General features: G+C 44.9%; 1 protein-coding gene across 4 annotated transcripts in view; it reads right to left on the reverse strand.

Annotated features, from left to right (window-relative positions):
* LOC119967647 (chorion-specific transcription factor GCMa-like) overlaps positions 1-27,956 on the reverse strand; it is a 77,402-nt gene that overhangs the window by 41,987 nt on the left and 7,459 nt on the right. For 3 of the 4 annotated variants that reach the window (XM_038800443.1, XM_038800446.1, XM_038800445.1), the window contains one exon: positions 24,972-25,004. The exons of the other annotated variant lie outside the window; for it this stretch is intronic. In XM_038800443.1, the coding sequence (XP_038656371.1) occupies positions 24,972-25,004 (33 nt within the window). The remainder of the gene's footprint in view (positions 1-24,971; positions 25,005-27,956) is intronic. 4 annotated transcript variants of the gene reach the window in all.

Here is a 27,956-nt window from a genome sequence, read left to right on the forward strand (position 1 = left end):
AGAGCAACCTATCTAGGCCCACTCCCTGGCCCTATCCCATAATCCGTCTTAACCGTTAACACCAAGGGAAATTTAGAAAGGCCAATCCTCCTAACCGGCACATCTTTGGACTGTGAGAGGAAACCGGAGCACCTGGAGGAAACCCACGCAGACAGTGGGAGAATGTGCAAACTCTACACAGTCAGTCAACCAAGGCCGGAATTGAACCTGGGCCCCTGGCGCTGTGAGGCAGCAGTGTACCATTGTGCCAACTAATGTTCATTGTGCAATCAAAATGATGATAAGGACCCGTTTCACAAGCTGCATGAAGTTATTCCAGTGCCCTTTTTGGCAGGGTGAGCATAGTTTTCATTTGAAATACTGAGCGAAATTCTCTGTTCAGGAGACTAAGTGTTGACACCGGGTCAGAATTGCATGCGGTTCGCATTTCTGTTGGGGCACTATTCGGGAAGCAAGTCAGGACATGCTAATGGGCCAGCACTCTGCTGGCGCGACTCCTGAGCACGCTGGCCCAGTGGGCGTTCTAACCGCTGGGGCTGGAGTTAGCGGCAAAGAACCTGGCAGCTGGAGCTGATTTTAATCGCTCCACTTACCACACACTCATTGCAGCCACCAAGATGGTTCAGAAAAGACCTGTCCCCTGAGGTGAGGAGTCCGAGGTGCACAGAAGTTAATTACTTTCTGTAATGTTGAAAAACATTAATTCTGGTGTCAGCAATTATCTGTACACACAATGCAATCCTGTTAAAAAAATAAGGTCCTTAGTAGCCTCCATCAGTATTCCAATTCTTATTCCATGCCAGTGACGAGTGAAGAGACACACTCTTCCCCAGCATGGGCCGCAGCCTCAAGCCTTCCCTCCTGAAAACTACCTGGGAGGTAATGACAGAAGCTATCAGCGCTGCCAATCTCACGAGGAGGAGACAGCTAGTGATCCAGAGGGGTGGGGGTCACTCGTGAGACCTCATCCTTGAGAAGGACAGAGAACCAGGGAGGGTTCCAAAGGCCGCGGTGCAGGTGCCCTCCAGTTGGGGTGTGCTCTGCTGATCCCCTGCTTCCTCTGTAATGGGGCAACGCTTCTGAGGAGTGCCAACACCTGGTGGCCTGCTTGAGCTTGGCCCTTGTTGATACAGCTGGGGTATGAGGGTGCCCAAGGGGGGGGGGCAGAGGCCTTCTGAGCATTTAGAGGACACCGCAGCACTCAGCAGTGTGAGCAGCCAGGAGCCTATAAGTAACACCAAAGGGATGCGCTAGAAATTCTCCGCCTGATCATGGTTCGGGTTTGTGGAGCCGCGAGGCTGAGAATTTTGCCAGCTGTAATTTAGCTAATCAAAATTAGAATTTATGTTCCTAGATTATAATTAATAAGTTAGTTTCTGTAACCTCTGATTTGCGTTGAAACAAACCATTTTTTATTAATCTGCCAGTGCTAAATTGACAGCTTCACTGCATAATAATAATCATTGCTTATTCTCACAAGTAGGCTTCAATAAAGTTACTGTGAAAAGCCCCTTGTGTATGAATGTAGGATGTAATGAAGGGAAAGCACTCCATATTGTGTCGAAACTTTGTGAAGGTAAATCAAACATTTTATGGCCAAGAACTGCCTATGAATCAATATTTATACAATTGCTGTTACAGCTATGAATTCCAATAGTTTATAAGTTATCATGTGTCAATGCTATTGTTTAGGCAGTTCAGATATGGAATGTAATGCTAAATTGATATTTAGAGTCATAGAGTCGTAGATGTTTACAGTATGGAAACAGGCCCTTTGGCCCAGCTTGTCCATGCCGACCAGTTTCTATCACTACGCTGGTCCCACTTGCCCACATTTGGCCCGTATCCCTATATACCCACCCTGCCCATGTAACTATCTGTTATTTAAAGAAAAAAAATTGTACCCACCTCTACCAATGCCTCTAGCAGCCCGTTCCAGATGCTCACCACCCTCTGTGTGAAAGAATTTCCCCTCTGGTCTCTTTTGTATTTCTCCCCTCTCACCTTAAACCTATGCCCTCTAGTTCTGGACTCCTCTACCTTTGGAAAAGACATTGACTATCTACCTTATCTATGCTCCTCATTATTTTGTAGACCTCTATAAGATCAGTCCCTAAGCCTTCTATGCTCCAGGAAAAAAGTCCCTGCCTATCCAGCCTCTCCTTATAACTCAGACCATCAAGTCCCTGGTAGCATCCTCGTGAATCTCTTTGGCACTCTTTCTAGTTTAACAATATCCTTCCTATAATAGGGTGACCAGAACTGAACACGTATTCCATGTGTGATCTTATCAATGTCTAGTACAACTTCAACAAGACGTCCCAACTCCTGTATTCAATATTCTGACCAATAAAACCTAGCATGCTGAATGCCTTCTTCACCACCCTGTCCACCTGCCACTCCAATTTCAAGGAGATAGGAACCTGTACCCTTAGATCTCTTTGTTCTGTAACTCTCCCCAACTCCCTACCATTAACTGAGTAGGTCCTGCCATGATTTGATCTACAAAAATGTAGATCACTTCACATTTATCCAAATTAAAATCCATCTGCCATTTACCTGTCCACTGGCCCAATTGGTCAAGATCCTGTTGCAATCTTGTATAACCTTCTTCACTATTCGCTATGCCACCTATCTTGGTGTCATCTGCAAACTTACTAACCATGCCTCCTACATTCTCATCCAAATCATCAATATATATAACAAATAACAGTGGACCCAGCACCAACTCCCGAGGCACACCACTGGTCACAGGCCTCCAGTTTGAAAAACAACCCTCCACAACCACCCTTTAGCTTCAGTTGCCAAGCCAATTTTGTATCCAATTTGCTACCTAGCCCTGGATTCCATGAGATTTAACCTTTTGCAACAACCTACCATGCGATACCTTGTCAAAGGCCTTGCTAAAGTTCATGTAGACAACGTCGATGGCACGGCCCTCACCTACCTTCTTGGCTACCCCTTCAACAATCTCACAAATTCCTGAGACATGACTTTCCCCTTACAAAGCCATGCTGACGTTCCCTAATTAGCCCTTGTCTGTCTAATTGCCTGTAGATTCTGTCCCTCAGAATACCTTCCAACAATTTTCTCACTACAGAAGTAAGGCTAACCAGTCTGTAGTTTCCAGGCTTATCTCTACAGCCCTTCTTAAACAAGGGCACAACATTTGCTACCCTCCAATCTTCAGGCACCTCTCCTGTGGCTGTCGCTGATTCAAATAGCTCAGCTAGGGGGCCAGCAATTTCCTCCCTAGCCTCCCACAATGTCCTGGGATACATTTCATCAGGCCCCGGGGATTTATCTATCTTGATCTGCTTTAATACCTCCACCACCTCCTTCTCTGTAACATATACACTCCTCAAGACATCACTTTTTATTTCCCCAAATTTCCTAACATTGTGCCTTTCTCAACAGTAAATACTGATGAGAAATATTCATTTCGGACCTCACCCATCCCTTGTGGACCTGCACATAAATGACCTTGTTTATCCTTATGAGGCCCTACCCTCATCCTGGTCACCCTTTTACCCTTTATGTGTCTGTAAAAGCTCTTTGGATTTTCCTTTGCCTTATCTGCCAGGACAATCTCATGTCCCCTTTTTGTCCTCCTCATTTCTCTCATAACTCTACTCTGACAAGCCCTATACTCTTCAACGGATCCACTTGATCCAGCTGCCTATGCATGTCATATGCCTCCTTCATTCTTTTGACTATGGCCCCAATATCCCGAGTCATCCAGGGCTCTCTCTTTCTACCAACTTTACCCTTCACTCTAAGAGGAATGTGCTCGCTCTGAACCCTAATTAACACCTTTTTGAAAGACTCCCACTTACCAGCTGTCCCCTTGCCTGCAAATAGGCACCCCCAATCAACTTTTGAAAGTTCCCGCCCAATACCCTCAAAATTGGCCTTGCCCCAATTTGCATAGAACATAGAACAGTACAGCACAGAACAGGCCCTTCGGCCCACGATGTTGTTCCGACCATTTATCCCAATCGAAGATCAACCTAACCTACACCCCTTCAATTTACTGCTGTCCATGTGCTTCTCTAAGAGTCCCCTTACAAAGCCATGCTGACGTTCCCTAATTAGCCCTTCCCTGTCTAATTGCCTGTAGATTCTGTCCCTCAGAATACCTTCCAACAATTTGCTCACTACAGAAGTAAAGCTAACCAGTCTGTAGTTTCCAGGCTTATCCCTACAGCCCTTCTTAAACAAGGGCACATTTGCAACCCTCCAATCTTCAGTCACCTTTCCTGTGGCTGTCGATGATTCAAATAGCTCAGCAAGGGGGTCTTTCAAAAAGGTGTTAATTAGGGTTCTGGCAGCGCATTGCATGCACCCACCACTCTCTGTGGAAAGAACCTACCTCTGACATCTCCCCTATACCTTCTTCCAATGACCTTATAATGATGTCCCCTCGTGACAGCCATTTCCGCCCTGGGGAAAGTCTCTGGCAATCCAGTCTACCCATGCCACTCATCACCCTGTATACCTCTATCAAGTCACCTCTCTTCCTTCTTCACTCCAGTGAGAAAAGCCCTAGCTCCCTCAACCTTTCTTCATAAGACATGCCCTCCAGTCCAGGCAGCATCCTGGGAAATCTCCTCTGCACCCTCTCCAAAGCATCCACATCCTTCCTATAATGAGGCGACCAGAACTGGACACAATATCCCAAGTGTGGTCTAACCTTTATAAAACTGCAGCAAAACCTCGCGGCACTTAAACTCAATCCCCCTGTTAATGAAAGCCAACACTCCATATGCCTTCTTAACAACCCTGTCAACCTGGGTGGCTACTTTGAGGGATCTATGTACGTGGACCCCAAGATCCCTCTGTTCCTCCACACTTCCAAGAATCCTGCCTTTAACCCTGTATTCAGCATTCAAATTCAACCTTCCAAAATGAATCACTTCACATTTATCTAGGTTGAACTCCATCTGCCACTTCTCAGCCCATCTCTGCATCCTGTCAATGTTCTGTTGTAACCTGCAATAGTCCTCAACACTATCTACAACTCCACCAACCTTCATGTCATCGGCAAACTTACTGACCCACCCTTCCACTTCCTCATCCAAGTTATTTATAAAAACCACAAAGAGCAGAGGTCCCAGAACAGATCCCTGTGGTCACCGACCTCCAGGCGGAATACTTTCCATCCACTACCACTTGCTGTCTTCTTTCGGCCAGCCAATTCTGTATCCAGACTGCCAAATTTCCCTGTATCCCATGCCTTTCTGAATGAGCCTACCATGGGGAACCATATCAAATGCCTTACTGAAATCCATATACACCACATCCACTGCCTGACTTTCATCGATGTGTCTTGTCACCTCCTCAAAGAATTCAATGAGGTTTGTGAGGCATGACATCTTTAATCAAACTATGTTTTTCTACATAATCATAAATTCTATCTCTCAGAATCCTTTCCAATATTTTGCTCACCACAGACGTAAGACTGACTGGTCTGTAATTCCAAGGGATTTCCCTATTCCCTTTCTTGAACAGGGGAACAACATTCACCACCCTCCAATCATCCGGTACTACTCCAGTGGAGAGTCAGAAAGCAAAGATCATCACCTCGCTTCCCATAGTAACCTTGGGTATACCCCGTCAGGCCCAGGGGACATATCTATCCTGATGTTTTTCAAAATTAGAATTTTAACTTTTGGGCCAGAACTATCAACCTTCAAACTAATGGCATTATGGTCGCAAAGTTAACACTTCTGTCACTTGTCCTTCTTTATTCTCCAAGAGGAGGTCAAGTTGTGCCCCCTCTCTAGTCGGGCCATCCACATAATGAATGAGGAATTCTTCCTGAATACACTCAACAAATTTCTCTCCATCCAAACCCCTAGTGCTATGGCTGTCCCAGTTAATGTTGGGAAAGTTAAAATCCCCAACTATTACAGAGGTTGCTGCTCATGTTCAAATGATGTATTAAATAGCTGCACACATTACAAAGGCAACTTCAGTTAAGCTTATTAATTAATAGCTGTTCAATAGTGTAGATCAAAATTCCTCAGGCTTTTCACCATTACCGCGTGATGTTTCTCTCGCTAACTGTGCGATCTCTCTCAATTAAAGCTGCAATGATAGTGGTGTTCATGCTGACTGAGTTCTTGAATGACAGATATTGTATTGTTGCCCATTAGATACATTTCCGTTCAATGACACCTACCCATCTTTTCTTTTGCATCCAGGTCTTCATTCAAATTACTTATGAGTAATGTTATTATCACCAGGATAGAGATGAAAAGAGAAGGTATGTGCATAGTCAACAATTCTACCTAGCTGCAGAAACCTCTGACGATCCATCTAGACTTGAAATTACTCTATACACTGGGTGGATAGTTTAATAAAGACGAGGGGAGTCAGAAGATTAAAACGAAGAAGACATTTATTTATAATACAGACTATTTAAAAAGGAGCCAGGTTGAACCTCACCAGATCCTCTCTCTCTGATGGTCGGTTCCTATCCGGCTAACATTTTATACAACTTGGTGTCAGCCCCGTAGTTAGCGTATGAGCTCATACTCATCAAGCCATACGGGGAGAACAATCAACGCAGCCCCATGTGTTTGGTGTAGGTTAATACACTCCTCCACCCCAAAGTCTGAAGACCCCCATAGGGAATGATGAAGACGAGGAGCAGATGAAGAAGAAGAAAAAGAAGTTATAAACATTGATCTTTTAAAAATAAATTTAGAGTACCCAATTATTTTTTTTGAATTAAGGGTCAATTTAACATGGCCAATCCACCTAGCCTGCACATCTTTTGATTTGTGGGGGTGAAACCTATGCAAACACTGGGAGAATGTGCGAACTCCACAAGGACAGTGACCCGGAGCCAAGATCGAACCTGGGACCTCGGCGCCGTGAGGCTGCAGGGCTAACCCATAAACATTGATGATGATGATGATGAGGCAGGAACAGCAGAAACCAGCACAGGCAGATGACACAGATGCTTTGGCCTCAGTGGAAGCGGATCAGCCGGTGTATACCGAGCCAGAGAACGACGCTTGCAGCAGGACCGTCTGGACAGAGAACACTCTGAAGGAGGCCGAGCAACAATATCTGAGTTAGAGACCTCAGAGGTCTGTGTCTCCATTTCGGAATCAGACGTTCAGACGTCGGGCATCTCAGTATGTCACGAAAGTAGCTGGATGCACCGGCTTTGGAACCGCAGCAATCGGCAGGAACAGGACGGCGTTCCCACAAGGAGCCTCCCGAGCGGCAGGCCGGACCAGGGTAGAGTTCCCCGAACAGCCTCTTGAGCGGAGGATCGCGGGGCACGAAGGTGATTTAGGTGATGGACTTGGTACAAAACGGGACCGGTTTGACGAACGATAATCCCTGGAAGCCAGTGAAGACCTTCACCTACGTTACGGGCGTGGGGTGCCACGTTGGGTACGATGTGCCTAGTCAGGTAACACCCTTGTAAATCTTGTGTGCCGCGCCTATGCCAGGGAGCAACAAACCCAAATGAGTCGGCAAACCATCAATGTTTTGGCCGGGGATAACCCAGGCCATGAGGAGTAGTCCTATGGAAGAAGAGAAAGCTTGCCAACTGGGTATCCATCAAACCTGTGGTTTGTTTCTTCAGACCCCGCTTCACTAAATGTATGGCACGTTCCGCCAATCCATTCAACACCGGGTGATAAGGTGCGGTGCGAACATGGTGGATGCCGTTCATCTTAGCGAAGACAGTGAACTCCTCACTTGTAAACAAAGGCCCATTGTCAGTAATGAGTACCTTTGGTAATCTGTAGGCCGGAAAAGAGGTGTGCAACCATTCGATGGTTGCTCAGGAGGTGATGGACGCCATTTTGTGGCCCTCCAGCCACTCTGTGTATGCATCAACCAAGATGAGAAACATGGAGCCTAAAATCGGGCCAGCAAAATCCACATGAACACGAGACCAAGGACGTCCAGGAGTGTGGAGGGGCCTGCCAGAAACTTCTGATGCGTTTGACAAACAGGGCAGCACTGGGCTACTAGCTCAATGTCCGCGTTGATACCTGGCTACCCGCTGGTAACTCTGGGCCAGCATTTTCAACGTGGAGACACCCTGATGAGCAGTATGAAGGTCTTTCAGAACTAATGGTTGGCCTTTTGCAGGGAAGATAACTCTTCTGCCCCACAGGAGGATATAGTCCTAAACGATCAGCTCCGACATTATGGTAGAAAAAACCTTAAAATAACTCCACTGGAAGCTGTCGCCATGTTCCACTGGACAAAACCAAACGTCGCACCTTAGCCAGTAGCGGATAAAACTGCATCCACTAGCAGTTGCAAACAGCTGCCACAGGCAGAGTGTCCATGAAATTTAAGATCGCAAAGATTTATTGGCTTGGGCGGATCCATTGAAACCATGGGCAAGGGGAGACGACTCAATGTGTCAGCATTCACTATCAACATGCCCGGGTGGTGTTCGAAAGAACTGGTATGCATTCAAAAGCACAACCCACCTCTGTATCTGGCTAATGAAATCGGCGGCACTGCCTTATCTTCACAAAACAAGTGGTTTATGATCAGAAATTATGAAAGATTGGCAGCTGTAAAAGGACAGATGAAAACATTTGACTCTGAACATGATCACCAGACCCACTTTCTCTATGTGCGCATAGTTATGCTTCGCAGGCGTCAGTATCCTGGAGGCACAAGCTATCAGGCGGTCATAGCCATCACCCATGCATTGTGAAAGGACGGCGGTGATGCTGTACAGCTATATGTCACACATCAGATACAGGGGTTAAGCTGTGTTGAAATGAGTCAGCACTCTGGAAAAAACGAATGTGCGCTTCACCAAGCAGAAAACAGCGCTCTGTTCATTGCCCCAAAGGGCTGGCATTTCTGTAGAATAAATTGAAATCACCAAATTTGGAATAGTTCAGCTGCATTTCTGACACATCTCCAGCTTCTTAAGGGTCGTCCAAATTTAGGACCCTAGTATGGGGCCGTCACCTCCCTCATCCCGGGCGGTCAAGGCCCTGCCCCTTATGCTGCTGGCAGCCCCAGCGACTCTGACATCCATACTTATTGTGGGGGAGGAGATCAGCCCCTTCCAAATCTGGGGAGGGCATGCGCGTGGTTGATGGCCCCGGGACCTCGGGCCTACTGCATCGTGGAGATCTGCTCTGGCAGCTGAAAGGCGGTGGGTGGAACCGCGCTGGATGACATTTACCTCCATTCCCTAAAGTCCACGCACGCCCCAAGTGGCACTCTCCTGTGAAAGAGGAATCTGCAAAGCTTACTGGAATTACAGGGAACTGTCACCTCGGAACCTTTTTTGTATGTCTAGATTGTTAATACCTCGAACCAAGGTCACGAACATATCCGCCAACACTACCCAAACTCGCAATATACGGCGGTTTTTCGCAAACAGGAATCACACTCAACTAACTCCCCTTCCAAACGTTCTGCTGCTTTGAATCTGTACCCTTGCACAATGATGGACGGTGTTGGATTGAAATGATTCCTTGCCAGCGCAATGGGCTGGTCAAATGCTACTGTATCTGGTGTCACCAATCAACCAAACTAAGGCAAAGTGAAGGACCTAACGTCGTACATTAGTCCTAGGAAAAGCAAAGTCATGGTGAGATGGCATCGGCGGCAGAGAAGTATGTCGACAGTTCCATCCCATCCTTGTCGCCAGTTTAATAAATGCGAGGGGAGTCAGAAGAGTAACACAAAGAAGATAACTGTTTACAAAGAGGCCCGGTTGAACCGGGCCCTCTCTCTCTGTCGGTCAGTTCCTATCTGGCCAAACCTTTATACAACATGGTTATCAATCCTGTAGTTAGCGGGAGAGCTCATACTCTTCAAGCCACACAGGGAAAAGCAATCAACCCAGCTTTGTGTGTTCTGTGAAGGTTATTACACATAGCTCACATGTAAACTATCTCAGCATGTCTGTTGAACAATACAATCCTTGAGATGAGGCATTCGTCTGTGGTTCTATTTATCTGTTTAGATAGGCATTAAATATCCTGTTGTCTTGCAGCTCAAACAGTAGGAAGTTCTTTCAATGTTCTTGCCAGAATATCTTCCTTGACAAGTATTATCGCTGCTTATATCACATTGGCTCCATTGGCAGGGCACGCACAGTTGAGTCAAAGGCTGAAGTGTTTAGCACCACTTTAGGAATTAAGCACATAATCTAGGCTGACAATGTAATGCTACCTTTTGGATACCATTGGACAAAGTCCTAGCCTGCCTATTCACATGGTTGAACTGGACACCAAAGCCTTTGTCACTATTTCAAGAACAGACCATCTCCATGGATCTCCATTCTTTGAGGAGGTAACTAGTAGAATTGATGAAGGGGAGCCAGTGGATGTGGTATATTTGGACTTTCAGAAGGCTTTTGACAAAATCCTGCATAAGAGATTAGCGTGTAGAATTAAAGTGCATGGGATTGGGGGTAGTGTATTGAGATGGATAGAAAACTGATTGGCAGACAGGAAACAAAGAGTAGGAATTAACAGATCTTTTTCAAATTGGCAGGCAGTGACAGTGGGCTACTGCAGGGATCGGTGCTAGGACCCCAGATATTCACAATATATATTAATGATTTAAATTAGGGAACAAAATGTAATATCTCCACATTTGCAGATTACACCAAATTGGGTGAGAGGGTGAGCTGTGAGGAGGATGCAGAGATCCTTTAGTGTGATTTGGACAAGTTGAGTGAGTGGGCAAATGAATGGCAGATGCAGTATAATTTGGAGAAATGTACGGTTATCCACTTTGGTAGCAAAAACGAGAAGGCAGACTATTATCTGAATTGCCATAAATCAGTAAGCAGTCTTGCAACACCAGGTTAAAGTCCAACATGTTTGTTTCAAACAGTAGCTTTCGGAGCCCTGCTCCTTCCTCAGGTGAGCACCTGAGGAAGGAGCAGTGCTCCGAAAGCTAGTGTTTGAAACAAACATGTTGGACTTTAACCTGGTGTTGTAAAACTTCTTACTGTGCTCACCCCAGTCCAACGCCGGCATCTCCACATCATGGCCATAAATTCGGAGAGGGGAATATGCATAAGACCTGGGCATCCTCGTACATCAGTCACAGAAGGTAAGCATGCAGGTACTGCAGGTGGTAAAGAAGGCAACTGCTGTGCGGCCTACACTTTGAGAAGATTCGAGTACAGGAGCAGGAATGTCTTGCTGCAATTATACAGGGCCTCAGTGAGGCCACACCTGGAATATTGTGTGCAGGTTTGGTCTCCTTATTTGAGGAAAGATATTCTTGCTCTAGAGGGAGTGCAGCAAAGGTTTACCAGACTGATTCCTGAGAAGTGGGACTGACGTATGAGGAGAGATTGAATTAACTAGGATTGTATTCGCTGGAGTTCAGAAGAATGAGTAGGGGATCTCATAGAAACCTATAAAATTCTAACAGGGCTAGACAAGTTAGATGCAGGAAGGATGTTCCTGAAGTTGGGTGTATCCAGGGGTCACAGTCTGAGGTAGACCATTTAGGACAGAGGTGAAGAGAAATTCCTTCACCCAGAGTGGTCAGCCTGTGGAATTTGTTACTACAGGAAGTAGTTGAGGCCAAAACATATGTTTTCAAGAAGCAGTTAGATATAGCACAGTACGAAGGGGATCAAAAGATATTGGGGTGGGGGGAGCAGGATTAAGCTATTGAGTTGGATGATCAGGCATGATCACAATGAATGGCAGAGTGGGCTTGAAGGGCTGAATAGAACATAGAACATAGAACAGTACAGCACAGAACAGGCCCTTCGGCCCTCGATGTTGTGCCGAGCAATGATCACCCTACTCAAACCCACGTATCCACCCTATACCCGTAACCCAACAACCCCCCCCCCTTAACCTTACTTTTTAGGACACTACGGGCAATTTAGCATGGCCAATCCACCTAACCCGCACATCTTTTGACTGTGGGAGGAAACCGGAGCACCCGGAGGAAACCCACGCACACACGGGGAGGACGTGCAGACTCCACACAGACAGTGACCCAGCCGGGAATCGAACCTGGGACCCTGGAGCTGTGAAGCATTTATGCTAACCACCATGCTACCGTGCTGCCCCTTTAAATTTTTTTTTTTTAATTTAGAGTACCCAATTATGTTTTCCAATTAAGTGGCAATTTAACGTGGCCAATCCACCTAACCTGCACATCTTTGGGTTGTGGGGGCGAAACCCACGCAGACACGGGGAGAACGTGCAAACTCCTCACGGACAGTGACCCAGGGCCGGGATTCGAAACCAGGTCCTCAGCGCCGTAGGCAGCAATGCTAACCACTGTGCCACCGTGCTGCCTCCTCCTGCTCCTAATGTCTATGTTTCTATGAGTGCTGGTGAGCACTTCCCTTTAATTGACACCATCAAAAGAGATTATTCAATTAATAAGCTCTTCCTGTGCATAAAATAGCTGCAATGTTTGCCTGTAGAGGAGCGGGCAACTCACTGAATGTAAGTAATATTTCTGGGGTTTTACTGGCGCGTGGTGACTCCACATTTTCTCCAAAGCCATCCCTACACTTAAAGTAAATCACTAGAAGAGATATTCTGGCAACATCATACAGCACTGCATAAATGCAAGTTTTATTTATCTTCAGTTTTGGAGAAGGTTGCACTCAAGCATGACTTCCCTGACACCTGAAACAGGAAGACCTCCAGCCTTCCTCCAAGCAAATGAAAAATGACACCACCTGAACTGCCTTGCAATCTCTGTCAACTTTCTGGAACTGAATCACAGGTGGTACAAGGATGGGCTTTCTTTAATTTTGGGCTTTCGCAGATGGCGCAACGTCAATTGCACCCATACAGCCAATTGGGGGCCAACAGCTATAGTGCAGTGGTTGACACAATATCTTTTAACAACTGGTCGGACATAGAAATAGCTAAATGAACTGGTATCTAATCATCCTGATCCAGATTGGCAGATTTATGTTGGTGGCATTCTCCTATTGTGAAGGTTTTGGTGCTGATGCTTCTGACTGTCCACGTAAGGTTTTGCCAAAAACCTTCATATATTGGCAGAGAAAATAATGTTCCAAAGACCTCCTGACACATTAAAATGAAGAAGTGACAGAATGAGTGAGGAACTTGGTTTCATACTTAAAACCTCTTCCAACTTTGGAATATTTATATCATAAAGATCTGTAATGAAAGTCTTCGAGAAGGTCGGCTGCTTATGAATGCAAGCACGCTTCTTCAAGAACTATAACTATTGACTAGCCAGGCCTAGGAGGGTGGGGGGAGGGAGGGTTGCAGAGATGGGCTCAGTACGCATTTGACAATATGAGGACTTGCTTTTCTTTGCCAGTCAGGGATTTTGCTGCAATCTCCATCTCTAATTTCCTCTTGGACTCCAAACGAATAGATTAAATTCAGAAAATAATCAACAATGTTCCCGGAGAATGATGGACATTTGAGAGGCTTGGACACTTTAATCTCTTTAGCTGCCACAAACTTATACTCTTAAAGGAAATCTTTCGACTGAGGTGATGGGCAAATCGTAATGCCGCAGCCTTTGGAGGAACAATGGAATGATTTTCGAGTCACATACCGATTGGTGGGCCTTCTGGATGCTCTTTACCAGAGTAAACCAATTGGCATTACACATCGGGGCTCCCAACCAATTGGCGAGGGTGGGCAGGATGATCCGACCATTCTATCAGAGGAAACTCAGCAACACTTGGGTTTTTCAGGCAGCAATGCTCACAGGAATGAGGTGGGAATCTGGGAAGGCTGTCACCTGAGTGTCTCACTCTCACTCCTACCTGGACGTCCTGCTGCAGCGAGGTGAGAATGGGAGGAAGGGACTGGACAGTCTCTCCAATTAAACAGGTGTGGGAAGTATCCGAGGAAGTCAGCAGCAGGATTGTGTCCCTCCAACCCGGAAACAGTGCATGGAAAGGATCCAGTACCTCAGGGTGGCATAACAGGTGGATGGCATAACACTCTCCGGTGCTAAGATCCATGTACTTGTCCAGGATTCTCCAGCACAGCCAGCCATCTTAGACAAACATACCTTGCACTTTTGCTCAGTCCTCTCTCCAGGCAGCTCCTCACATCCCTATCTGAACAACCAAAACTCTCACTCACTCCTACCCATGCCACCTTCTCCTCCAAAAATTATGTTCTTCCCTCCTCTCCACGCAAGTCATTACAACAACTCCCTGCTTTCTCTCCCCCGCAGGAGAAGAACATGCACAATTTGGTGAGAGGATGAGGCGTTGGGTGTGCGAGGTCGGGGCATGGGGACAGCAGCTTCCACCAAAGGGCACCTTGTCAGCCCTTTGTTAAGCAACGAAAACACTGAAAAAGGAGTGCTGTGAACAGCAGGCTTACACCTGACCATGTCTGGAGCTCTTCACTGTTACTGATCAAATCCTGCACAGCTTGTCAGCTTCACTGAAGAAGCTCTTCCCAATGTGCACTTGCCTTGGTAACTCTGATGGGTTGCTGACAAGTAGGGAAAGAGCACGCATGTCAGGAAAATCCAAGATTCAGTGCTAAATGAAAAATGAAAAAAAATGAAATGACCACATAAGTGTTTTTTTCAACGATACCTAAATTATTAGGATCCAAGAGGGACCCCACTCTCCTTCAATCCTGCCCTGGGGAAATGTGGCGATGGACAGCATGTGGTTGTGATCCCAACCCAACCTGCTTGAACTTTCCCACTCCACCAATCCTAAATCTGCAACCCACGCCCCCACAAGGCCAGCATTTGCTATCCATTTCTAACTCCCCTTGAACTGAGTGGCTTGCTCGGCCATTTTAGAGGGCAATTATGAGTCAACCACATTGCTGTGGGTCTCCAGTCACATGTAGGCCAAGCCAGGTAAGGATGGCAGATTCCCATCCCCAAAGGGCATTAGTGAACCAGATGGGGTTTTACATCAGTTGACAATGGTTTCATAGTCATCATTAGACTTTATTCCATTTTTAAAAACGTTTAAGGTTAAATATTTTAACAAACAAAGCAACAAAAGCACCAGAATGGTACAGCACAGGACACAAAAACAGCCTCAGCATACATGAAAACAGTGGGGGACAGGAGAAGTGCAACTAGCTCAATACAATCATTAGACATCGCTTGATGCCTCTATAAGCCCAAGCAGAGAACAAGGGAGAAATGGATAAGGCTATGAAAACAATATAAAATGGTGCACACCTTCCCAAGCAGCGATTGCTCACAATGGCCACGAGAATTCAGGATAAATTTTGATGCCATGTTCGGGCATACACCAATATACATTCCTCTCAAACCCAACAGCACCAGAGGCACCAATGTCACACCATAACTTCCTCACCTCAGAGCCTTCTCTACTCAAGTAGGAGCCAATCATGAATTCTTTATACCCCTAAAAAAAGGAAATATACAACAAAAATACACAAGAACCCCAGTTCTAAATCCATATATCTCACCACAGGCCCAGTAAAGAACCAACATAATTCCATACATTTGCACAGAGGACCAGCAGTGACATGTATGGATTATGATCAATGTCGTCAACACCTTCAACTATGAGTGGATCACAGGATAACAAAGGACCAAGACCCTACCATGAGTTCATATTCGCCCATCACTCATTAATGAAAAAGAGAACAAGCTGCTTATTCAAACAAGAAAGCGTCCGAAACATTGGGGGGGGGCAACAGGATATCAACCAAAGTACAAGACTCCGCTTAAATCCAGGCCCTCGTGCACGGAAGAAGAAAAACTCAGCCTCTCAGGTTGTCTCTCATAAGAACATAAGAAGAACATAAGAACTAGGAGCAGGAGTAGGCCATCTGGCCCCTCGAGCCTGCTCCGCCATTCAATTAGATCATGGCTGATCTTTTGTGGACTCAGCTCCACTTTCCGGCCCGAACACCATAACCCTTAATCCCTTTATTCTTCAAAAAACTATCTATCTTTACCTTAAAAACATGTAATGAAGGAGCCTCAACTGCTTCACTGGACAAGGAATTCCATAGATTCACAACCCTTTGGGTGAAGAAGTTCCTCCTAAACTCAGTCCTAAATCTACTTCCCCTTATTTTGAGGCTATGCCCCCTAGTTCTGCTGTCACCCGCCAGTGGAAACAACCTGCCCGCATCTATCCTATCTATTCCCTTCATAATTTTAAATGTTTCTATAAGATCCCCCCTCATCCTTCTAAATTCCAACGAGTACAGTCCCAGTCTACTCAACCTCTCCTCATAATCCAACCCCTTCAGCTCTGGGATTAACCTAGTGAATCTCTTCTGCACACCCTCCAGCGCCAGTACGTCCTTTCTCAAGTAAGGAGACCAAAACTGAACACAATACTCCAGGTGTGGCCGCACTAACACCTTATACAATTGCAACATAACCTCCCTAGTCTTAAACTCCATCCCTCTAGCAATAAAGGACAAAATTCCATTTGCCTTCTTAATCACCTGTTGCACTTGTAAACCAACCTTCTGTGACTCATGCACTAGCACACCCAAGTCTCTCTGAACAGCGGCATGCTTTAATATTTTATCGTTTAAATAATAATCCCGTTTGCTGTTATTCCTACCAAAATGGATAACCTCACATTTGTCAACATTGTATTCCATCTGCCAGACCCGAGCCCATTCACTTAACCTATCCAAATCCCTCTGCAGACTTCCAGTATCCTCTGCACTTTTCGCTTTACCACTCATCTTAGTGTCATCTGCAAACTTGGACACATTGCCCTTGGTCCCCAACTCCAAATCATCAATGTAAATTGTGAACAATTGTGGGCCCAACACGGATCCCTGAGGGACACCACTAGCTACTGATTGCCAACCAGAGAAACACCCATTTATCCCAACTCTTTGCTTTCTATTAATTAACCAATCCTCTATCCATGCTACTACTTTACCCTTAATGCCATGCATCTTTATCTTATGCAGCAACCTTTTGTGTGGCACCTTGTCAAAGGCTTTCTGGAAATCCAGATATACCACATCCATCGGCTCCCCGTTATCTACTGCACTGGTAATGTCCTCAAAAAATTCCACTAAATTAGTTAGGCATGACCTGCCTTTAACGAACCCATGCTGCGTCTGCCCAATGGGACAATTTCCATCCAGATGCCTCGCAATTTCTTCCTTGATGATAGATTCCAGCATCTTCCCTATTACCGAAGTTAAACTCACTGGCCTATAATTTCCTGTTTTCTGCCTACCTCCTTTTTTAAACAGTGGCGTCACGTTTGCTAATTTCCAATCCACTGGGACCACCCCAGAGTCTAGTGAATTTCGGTAAATTATCACTAGTGCATCTGCAATTTCCCTAGCCATCTCTTTTAGCACTCTGGGATGCATTCCATCAGGGCCAGGAGACTTGTCTACCTTTAGCCCCATTAGCTTGCCCATCACTCCCTCCTTAGTGATAACAATCCTCTCAAGGTCCTCACCTGTCATAGCCTCATTTCTATCAGTCACTGGCATGTTATTTGTGTCTTCCACTGTGAAGACCGACCCAAAAAACCTGTTCAGTTCCTCAGCCATTTCCTCATTTCCCATTATTAAAACTCCCTTCTCATCCTCTGAAGGACCAATATTTACCTTAGCCACTCTTTTTTGTCTTATATATTTGTGCCTTTAAGAAGGGACATCCCAAGCTGCAGGGGGCAAGAGGGTACTAACCACAGCACCAGCCCTAGCCTAGCTCAACATATTCTGACACAGAGGAATTAGTATCCCCAGAATCTCCAGCACACCCTAAACCTTACATCCCAGCCAATTCTGTACCTCACCAGCCACACCATCCCCAATTTCACGAAAAAGAAATTACGCCAATACCAGCTGGGCAGACCCCATCACCGAAGAGAATAAGCATTGTCAAGGTACCCAATAATTGGCCATCCTGGGAGTAGAGGGCCGAATCCCCCCCCCCCCCCAACACCCGCACCCCCTCCCCACCAGAACAATAAGGGCAACCTTCCATAGATCATTGGACTAGGATTTATAAAAGCACACTGCTCACCCAGTTGAAGAGAGCTGACTGAGGAATATTCAAAACCGCCCTGTACTACACGCCATCACAAAAAGGATATTAAGAGAAATGACCACAAACACTGCATCCAGATGGAAAGCCCAACCACGAGGAGACGACTCAGGACACCACCATGTAAGACCACTTGGAGGATGGCACCTAACTCCCCCGTCAAACCTATCCCCACATGGGGAAGCGCTCCAACAATGCATCGTCTCTCTCTTCAACACATCAGTCAAGGATTGACTAAACCCACCTAGGCGTGCCCAGCCATTCAATTCCTCCTACTCTAATGGCTCTCAAGAAAAAGACCCAAATAAAATATTCCAACATTAAAGAAAAGTTAGAAGGAATCCAGTCCTCCCCAGAATACATAATCTGCCTGCGCCATCAAAGGAGACAAGCACGGATTGTTAAATACAAAATAACAACAAACAAAATAAAGACCGATACAGTTAGCTCTTACTGGGGAGAGGTGGGGTGCGATCCTCAATCTCAGTGAAGACTTAGCTAACCCTACCACCCAACTCTACAGCATCTAACCACCCATCACCCTGATGTGGCTCCATTTGCCTTTATTATAAATGAGATAAGAGGTGTCAAAAAAGCACACCCTTTCCGTAACCACAAGGATTGCAGCACATAACAAAAGTAAGAAGTAAAACTGCACCAATCACATTTCACATAATCGACTCAATGTGGCTTTTGCTAGAATGGGATGACCGGCTCACACCTCGCCCACCCTTGCAGGAGAAAAGACACAGCAAATAATCGACAGCATAATCATACTGTCCCAGATAATTCAAGAACTTCAGGATAATAAGATCATCTATAATAGTAATCTTTGTTGTCACAATTAGGCTTACATTAACACTGCAATGAAGTTACTGTGAAAAATTCATAGTCGTCAAATTCCGGCGCCTGCTCAGGTACACTGAGGCACACGGAGGGAGAATTCAGAATGTCCAAATTACCTAAAAGCAAATCTTTCAGGACTTGTGGGAGGAAACCGGAGTACCCGGAGGAAATCCCACCTCGGCGTGGAACACCTCTATCAAATCTCCTCTGCTCTCGGGAGAACATTGAAGAGTTGTATTCGAGGGATGGAGGATTAAAGTTACAGGGAGAGGCTGGGGAAGCTTTTGTCAAGTGTGAGTTGGATTGCAAACAATGACCAAGGTATGTGAAATAAAATAGAAATGTAAAATCACCATTGTCCCAGATGACCAGAAGCTGCTTTCCCCTTTGAGAGGGAGAACTGACTGGTGGTGATTTAACCTGAGGGTCACCACACCGCAGGTGAGGGGTCAGGTTGAGAAGGTGGCTGTCATGAATAACCTCAGCTGAGGTTCACCTGAGGAAGGAGCAGTGCTCCGAAAGCTAGTGATTTGGAATAAACCCATTGGACTTTAACCTGGTGTTGTAAGACTTCTTACTGTGCTCAGAAGAACGATCCAACCTTCCCCAGTCTCTCCCTGTATCTTTAATCCCCCTTCCAACGAATAAAACTCTTTAATGCTCTCACCAAAGCCATTCATTTTCATACATTCAGAATGTCCAAATTACCTAAAAGCAAATCTTTCAGGACTTGTGGGAGGAAACCGGAGTACCCGGAGGAAATCCACTCAGATAGAGGGAGAGCATGCCGACTCCACACAGATAGTGACCCAAGCCAGGAATCGAACCTGGGATCCTGGAGCTGTGTTACTCAAAAAGACCAAAGCTATGACAGGATCATCGAGCACTCCTCAGGATCTCTTGAGGATACCAATGAACCATTTTCACTCCCACCATGATGACTCCCCAGCAATCCACAGCCTAGAACCTGAAGGGGGTGGGGGGATGATTTGACATCATTGGTTACCTCCAAAATCTTATGATGAGCATTGAAAACAGGATAATATAGGGCCAGTGGTCAGGGCCCCAGCTGACCCCAGGTCTTGAACATTGTGTTCCGTCAAACCTGACAGATCCAGCCTCCGGATCAAGGTTACTAAGCATGGCAGCCAATTTTCAAACTCAAATCAGGAACACCCCTCCCACTCCTTACCAGGGACTAGGCTCAGGGACACCCCTTGTCTGGCCCCTACCTCCCGATCCCGACAGAATTGATGACACACCATTCAGCAGGAGATCAACAAATTGAAGGCAGTCCCTCACCAGGCAATGTGTTCTATCAAATACAAGGATTCTATCCAGCACCCCCACCCATTCTCCCAAGGATACCTCACAGTTCCTCAAAATGAGCTCCATAGACCTGCACCATGGAGCGGAGATTCTCATCCAGAACAATGTTCATAATGACGGCCATCATCCTGATGCCCACAACACCACCAGGGTAAAGAGCCGCTCACCAGGAACAACACCATTGCAAGTTGGGCCCCACCCCAGTCAACTCCAACCACCATGGTCAAACCAGGATTCTCTATGATTTAACTCGGCTCCTCATCGCAAAACACCAATCAGAATCATGCAGGGACATAGTGCAAGACATAAATCCCCCAAAAAAGACAACTATAAAATGTGCACTATAATAAATAAAGGATTAAATATGAGCAAAGTCAGAGCTCCTAAAAATGCATCCACTCCTGCGCTCACATTACGTGGCCCTTCATAACGTATTTTTCAAAAATTGAATTCAAATTCCACCATCTGCCATGGTGGGAGTCGAACAGAGCATTATCCTGGGTCTATTGGATGACTAGTCCAGGAACAGTACCGCTAACAACACCGACTCCCCTTAAAGTACATTTGCTCATGGAATGGATTAATGTGATCTGCACAATCCATTATTGTTGCAAAATAGATCTTGAAAGTGCAGAAGAATCAAATCCTCTGTGGTGAATGCAAAGATCTGTCGGGAAGTAGCCTTCTAGATTAGAAATTTAAAGGGCGATTGTATTTTTCTCTTTACTGATGATGAGACACTTAAATCCAGGATGGGTGGTATCAGTAAGCGTAGCGCTCAGTAGAATTGAGCTGGATAAATGTAACTGTTGCTATAGGGGGATAATTAAGCTTTATGTAGAATATAATGATAGCAAACATATAATAATTACATTAAACAAACCAAAAATAACTAATATAATAATCTTTATTAATGTCACAAATAGGTGAAAATCCCCTAGTCGCCATATTCCGGCGCTTGTTCGGGTACACTGAGGGAGAATTCAGAATGTCCAATTCACCTAACAAGCATGTCTTTCGGGACTTGTAGGAGCAAACCGGAGCACCCGGAGGAAACCCACGCAGATACGGGGAGAATGTGCAGGCTCCATACAGGCAGTGACCCAATCCAGGAATCGAACCCGGGTCCCTGGTGCTGTGAAACAACAGTGCTAACCACTGTGTTACCGTGCCACCATGATTGTTACTGTGCCGGTCATTCTTCTTCTCTGGGGTAGTCTTCAGAAATTTCAGCTTGGGATCTGTAATCCCCTTGTTAGCTCATCTTCTGTGTTCAAAAAGGAAAGTTCCAGAGTGTTTTCCCCTTAAGTTTGACTATACCTTTTCCCTCTAGTTTTTATTTGATTTTTGTGGAGCAAAGGGCCCATGTGTTCCTATGTTGCAGCATGAAAGACTGGACAGCTCGTCATAAAATCACTGATTCATAGAAGAGTACTATACCGAAGAAAGCTATTCCTCCCATTGAATCTGTCCCTGTTATTTCAATTAGCAATCCAGTTAGTGCCTTTGACCTGCTCTTTTTCTATATTCCTGCGGATGATTTCTCTCTTAAGTATTTATAAAACTCCCTTGGAAAACTATTGTTAAATCTGAATCCACCAGCCTATCAAGCAGTGCAAACCAAATACTGACCACTTGTTATGGAAAAACATTTTCTTCATCTTACCATTGGTTCTTTTACAAAGCACCCTAAATCTGTACCCCTGGTTATTGACCTTCCAGTAATGGAAACTGCTTCTCTGTCGTACTTTTCCAAAACTCTATATGATTTTCAACACCTCGATCAAATCTCCTCTGCTCTCGGGAGAACATTGAAGAGTTGTATTCGAGGGATGGGGGATTAAAGTTACAGGGAGAGGCTGGGGAAGCTTTTGTCAAGTGTGAGTTGGATTGCAAATAATGACCAAGGTATGTGAAATAAAATAGAAATGTAAAATCACCATTGTCCCAGATGACCAGAAGCTGCTTTCCCCTTTGAGAGGGAGAACTGACTGGTGGTGATTTAACCTGAGGGTCACCACACCGCAGGTGAGGGGTCAGGTTGAGAAGGTGGCTGTCATGAATAACCTCAGCTGAGGTTCACCTGAGGAAGGAGCATTGCTCCGAAAGCTAGTGATTTGGAATAAACCCGTTGGACTTTAACCTGGTGTTGTAAGACTTCTTACTGTGCTCAGAAGAACGATCCAACCTTCCCCAGTCTCTCCCTGTATCTTTAATCCCCCTTCCAACGAATAAAACTCTTCAATGCTCTCACCAAAGCCATTCATTTTCATACATTTCTTACAAAGTAAACATTGTAGACATAATAAACTCCAGAAAATGTAGCCGCAATAGTTTTTATTTTCTTTATGTTTCATTTGATATGGACCAATTGTGCTAATTTTCTAGACCTGAAAGGAAGTATAATCTATTAAGTTATTTCAAGACAGAGATTATATTCATCTGGCAACCAGCATGGTGGCACAGTGGTTAGCACTGCTGCCTCACGGCGCCGAGGTCCCAGGTTTGATCCCGGCTCTGGGTCACCGTCGGAGTTTGCACATTCTCCCTGTGTTTGCATGGGTTTTGGCCCCACAACCCAAAAGATGTGCAGGGTAGGTGAATTGGCCACACTAAATTGCCCCTTTATTGGAAAAAATGAATTGGGCACTCTAAATTTAAAAAAAACAGCAAATGCTCAAAATTTGTGAACGCCTCTTTGCAATCCCAATTCCAGTATATAACCTAATTTAAACCTTAAAATGAAATTGCTTGACAGTGTTGCATATACATAACATTTGCATTTGCATTCCCCTGGTGATGCAAGCAAATTGTGGAATTAAAATGTCATCAATGCATACTTTCCCATGCAATACCTTCTATTAAAAACAAATACTTTAGTGACTTATTATGTAGTGAAACTTAAGTTATCTGCTTATTGTATTACAGTTTGGATCATACATTTCACTAATGTGTAGAACCACGGATGTTTACAGCACATTAAAGAAACTATTGCACCCATTGTGTTAGTACCAGCTTCTTCGTACAGCAATTCAAAACAAACTCTAATGCCCTGCTCTCACACTGACATTATGGATCTTCCTCTGCATCAATTTTTTTTTAAGGTTTTACAAATTAACAAATAACCAGCAAAAACACAGGAATGCAAATAATACAAACAATGAAAAAGTAGCTAACTTAAACACCATACCTAAAACCCCAAACATCTAGATCTCTGAGAAATGAAATAAACAGCTGCCATCTCAGGTAGAACAGCCCCCGCCCCCACTGAACTCCTGACAGTGAATTTAATTTTCTCTAAAAGAACATTAAGTCCCCGAATCAGCCAGAGGCACTGGGCGAAACAGGAGACCTCCAACTCAACAGTATCCGCCTCCGGGAGGCTGTCAGTGAAACGAAGGCGATAAAATCTGCTTCTACCCCAGAGTGAACTGCTGGTGAGTCTGAAACCCCAAATATGGCCACTGGTGGACATTGAAGTAATTCCAAATGGAGTATCTCTTAAATGGTGCTAAAAAAGGAAGCTCAGAAGTTGGTGAGTCTAGGGCAGGACCAAAACATATGCATATGATCAGCAGGGGTAGGCAAACAGCAATCACATCTGTTCTCAACATTCGGGAAAAATCCAATCATTCTTGCCTTGAGAACTGAATTAGGCTCAACCAAGTACATGATAATGTGGAGTTGATCCTGTAAAGTACCTCTCTCCAAGCCTCACTAGGAAGTATGCGGCCCTTCTCACTCTCCCATTTTGCCCTCACCCCATTTAGTGGATGGGATCAGACAAGAGAATGTGGCCATATAGGTCTGAGATAGAGCCAAGGACAGAATCCTGTTCAGCAAGGAGGAAAAAGAAGCCAGACAAAAGGAAGGGAAAGCCGTACGAGAGAAGTTGCAAACTTGAAAGTAGCGAAAAAGATTGGAGTTGGGGAGCTGAAATTGTTCGCTAACTCTCTAAAACTGTCTGACCTCCCCTCCATGAACAGGTCACCAAAGTGCTCAAGTCCCTCCACTTTCCACAAGTTAAATATTGAATCCAACCCAGAGGGTAAGAAGAGGTGATTGTTACAGATAGGGGCCAGTGAAGACAAGGAAAGGAGTTTAAAATGTTGTCAGAACTGTTTCCAGATCCTAAGAGAGGTGACAACCACTGGGTTAGAGGAGAATCTAACGGGAGAAACAGGCGATGGTGCAGTAACTATGGCAAGGAGAGTGGAAGTAGTACTAGAGTGAGCCTCCATTTGGCCCCAAGTTGAACAGGCATCGCTGATCCACAGTAAGATTTTGGGGATACTGGTGACCCGGTAATAAAAAAAGTAGTTTGGGATGGCCAAGCCCCCTGTGTCTGCCTATCCCTCTGCAGTATACCCTATAGGTTCTTACCCACCCAAATAAAGGCAGATATCAATTTATTAATCTTAATAAAGAAGGACTGGGGCAGGAAAATGTATAGACATTGAAATAAAAAGAAAAATCTAGATGTGTGTTCATTTTAATGTTTGATTCCTGCCTGCCAAATAAAGAGGAAGGTTGTTACACCTCTGCAGGTTTGTTTTGACATTGTCGAGTCGAGGCTGGGGAGTGAAGCCAGCAGAGAGTTAATGAAATTCATATAAACCCAGTTGGGGGCATAGACATTGACCAGAACTACTGGGGTGTTTGACACGGTGCCGTAAATTATTACATATCAATCACTGGGGTCAGCCACAATCCGGGATGAGGAGAATTGGACTCTTCTATTAATTGAAATTGCAAGCCCCTGGCCTTCCTGTTGAATCAAGAATGAAAAAACTTGCCCAACTCACCCTGGTCTGATCCTTCATACGGAAATGGGTTTCCTGCAAAAAGACATATCAGAGTTTAGGCTCTTAAGATGAGCGAATGTCCTCGACCGTTTTACAGGACCATTCAAACCCCTAATGTTCCAGGTAATCAGTCAGATTGGAGGTCTCCCACCACTCCTCAAACCGGCATCAGCCATTCCCATGGGGGGATATTAAAGAAGGGACACAGATAAGACAAAGCCAGAAGATCCACCCAAGATGGCCACCGAGCCAAGACTCAACAAAGAGAGACCAGCAGACTAATTCGGAACCCCACCCCACCCTCTCTCCCCAACCCAAAAATGGCATCATAGTTGAGCAGAACTGCACCCAAAAGCAAAAGACCATAAGACATAGGAGCAGAATTAGGCCACTTGGCCCATCGAGTCTGCTCCACTATTCAATCATGGCTGATATTTTCTCATCCCCATTCTCCTGCCCATAACCCCTGATTCCCTTATTAATCAAGAACCTATCTATCTCTGTCTTAAAGACACAGTGAATTGGCCTCCACAGCCTTCTGCGACAAAGAGTTCCACAGATTCACCACCCTCTGGCTGAAGAAATTCCTCATCATCTCTGTTTTATAGGATCGCCCCTTTAATCTGAGATGGTGTCCTCTATTTCTAGTTTTTCCTACACGTCCACTCTATCCAGGCCTTGCAGTATCTTTTACGTTTCAATAAGATCCCCTCTCATCCTTCTAAACTCCAACGAGTACAGATCCAGAGTCCTCAAACGTTCCTCATACGACAAGTTCTTCATTCCAGGAGCATTCTTGTGAACCTACTCTGGACCCTTTCCAAGGCCAGCACATCCTTCCTTAGATATGGGGCCCAAAACTGCTCACAATACTCCAAATGGGGTCAGACCAGAGCCTTATACAGCCTCAGAAGTACATCCCTGGTCTTGTATCCTAGCCCTCTTGACATGAATGCTAACATTGCATTTGCCTTCTTAACTGCCGACTGAACCTGCACATTAACCTTAAGAGAATCGTGAACAATGACTCCCAAGTCCCTTTGTGCTTCTGCTTTCCGAAGCATTTCCCCATTTAGAAAATAGTCTATGCCTAGATTCCTCCTTCCAAAGTGCACAACCTCACACTTTTCCACATTGTATTTCATTTGCCACTTCATTGCCCACTCTCTTTGTCCAAGTCCTTCTGCAGTCCCCTTGCTTCCTCAATACTACCTGTCCCTCTACAGATCTTTGTATCATCTGCAAACTTAGCAACAGTGCCTTCAGTACCTTCTTCCAGATCAAAAGGAATGGTAGCAAACAATAACTTAACCTAAAACCTACAAATAACAAAACATAACTAAACACAAACTGTAAGCTCATTTTAAAACTATTTGGTATGAGCTGCAGAAGACACTCTGATACTACTCACGTTAACTAACGTACGTTGTTAGCAGAGAGACTCCCAACTGGAGAGTAAAAGCTTATTTAACTTGCAAAAATCAAGCCAAGTGATAATAATGAAAAGAGAAAGGAAAAATAGGTTAATGTAAGGGACATACAGCAGAAATCGCTCATACATAATTGAGGACATCAAGAATATATCCAACCAACAGACATGAAAAGAAACTAAATACAAAGTGCCCGTACACTGAGCCATATAACAGATTAAACAGAGCATAAATTGAGTCAGTATCTTCCGGTGAATCAAAAAAAGTCTTTTTTACCGAACGTTACTCAAAGGTAAGCTGGATAAATCATCCCGAACTTGACTGTTGGCATTTCACTTGCATCTCTTTCAATTTGGCCCGCCAAAGGTCTTTATGCAGCCCACCAAGATCAAGTCATAAAAAAAATAATAAAATTTTTTTTTTTAATTTCTTTTTTAATTTTAAGGTTAATGGGGGGGCTGTTGGGTTACTGGTATAGGGTGGATACGTTGACTTGAGTAGGGTGATCATTGCTCGGTACAACATGTGTTTCATGTGAAGTTTCTACTTTAAAATATTAATCAATAAAAATTAATTGCTTTTTCTTTCTTTAAAAACCTTTTATTTTGGCTATTTTAAATATTAATTTTTTACTTAATATACTATGCGGCCCTTTAAAATTGTGAATTTCTGAATGTGGCCCTTGCACGGAAAAGTTTGCCCACCCCTGGTCTACTGCATTCGCTGCTCCCAATGTGGTCTCCTCTATATTGGAGAGACCAAACGTAGACTGGGTGATCGCTTTGCTGAGCATCTTCGGCCTGTGCGCATTCAGGATCCTGACATTCCAGTTGCTTGCCATTTTAACAAAAGACCCTGCTCCCATGCCCACATGTCTGTTCTTGCCCTGCTGCAATGTTCCAGTGAAGCTCAACGCAAACTGGAGGAACATCTCATCTTCCGGTTAGGCACGCTACAACCTTCCGGTCTCAACATCAAATTCAACAACCTCAGATGATTAGCTCTACCCCACCTCGACCCATTTGTTTTCATCCCATTTCATTTTAACTGTCTTTTACCATTTATTTATTTCTTAATATATATTTAAACCCTCCCCCACGCCGGAATCTTATCCACCTTTCCTTACCCTTTCTCCTCTTTGCTTCCCCTCCCCCCACATCTACAGTTCATCCTCTGATGCTAGTTTCTCTGCTGTTTGGCCTTTCACATCTTTTGTTCTATCTGGGGACTGCCATTAGCACACCTTCCCTTGGTTGCTGTGGCCATTAGCACTCGGTTTCTCTGGGTTTCTGTGGCTGTGACTCATCTTTCATTCTCACTCCACAGTTTAAATATTTCCCACTTTCTCTGTCTGTTAACTTTGACAAAGAGTCATCGGACTCGAAATGTTAGCTCTTTTCTCTCCCTACCGATGCTGCCAGACGTGCTGAGATTTTCCAGCATTTTCTCTTTCGTCCCGAACTTGACTGTACTCTTGTACAAGGTAGATTTCACTCTATTAAAAGTGGCTCTTTTCTTCGTCAGGTCTGCACCCATGTCCTGGTACAGCCGAATA

The sequence above is a fragment of the Scyliorhinus canicula genome, chromosome 6 (assembly GCF_902713615.1).
Source record: "Scyliorhinus canicula chromosome 6, sScyCan1.1, whole genome shotgun sequence".
NCBI classification, from domain to species: domain Eukaryota; kingdom Metazoa; phylum Chordata; class Chondrichthyes; order Carcharhiniformes; family Scyliorhinidae; genus Scyliorhinus; species Scyliorhinus canicula.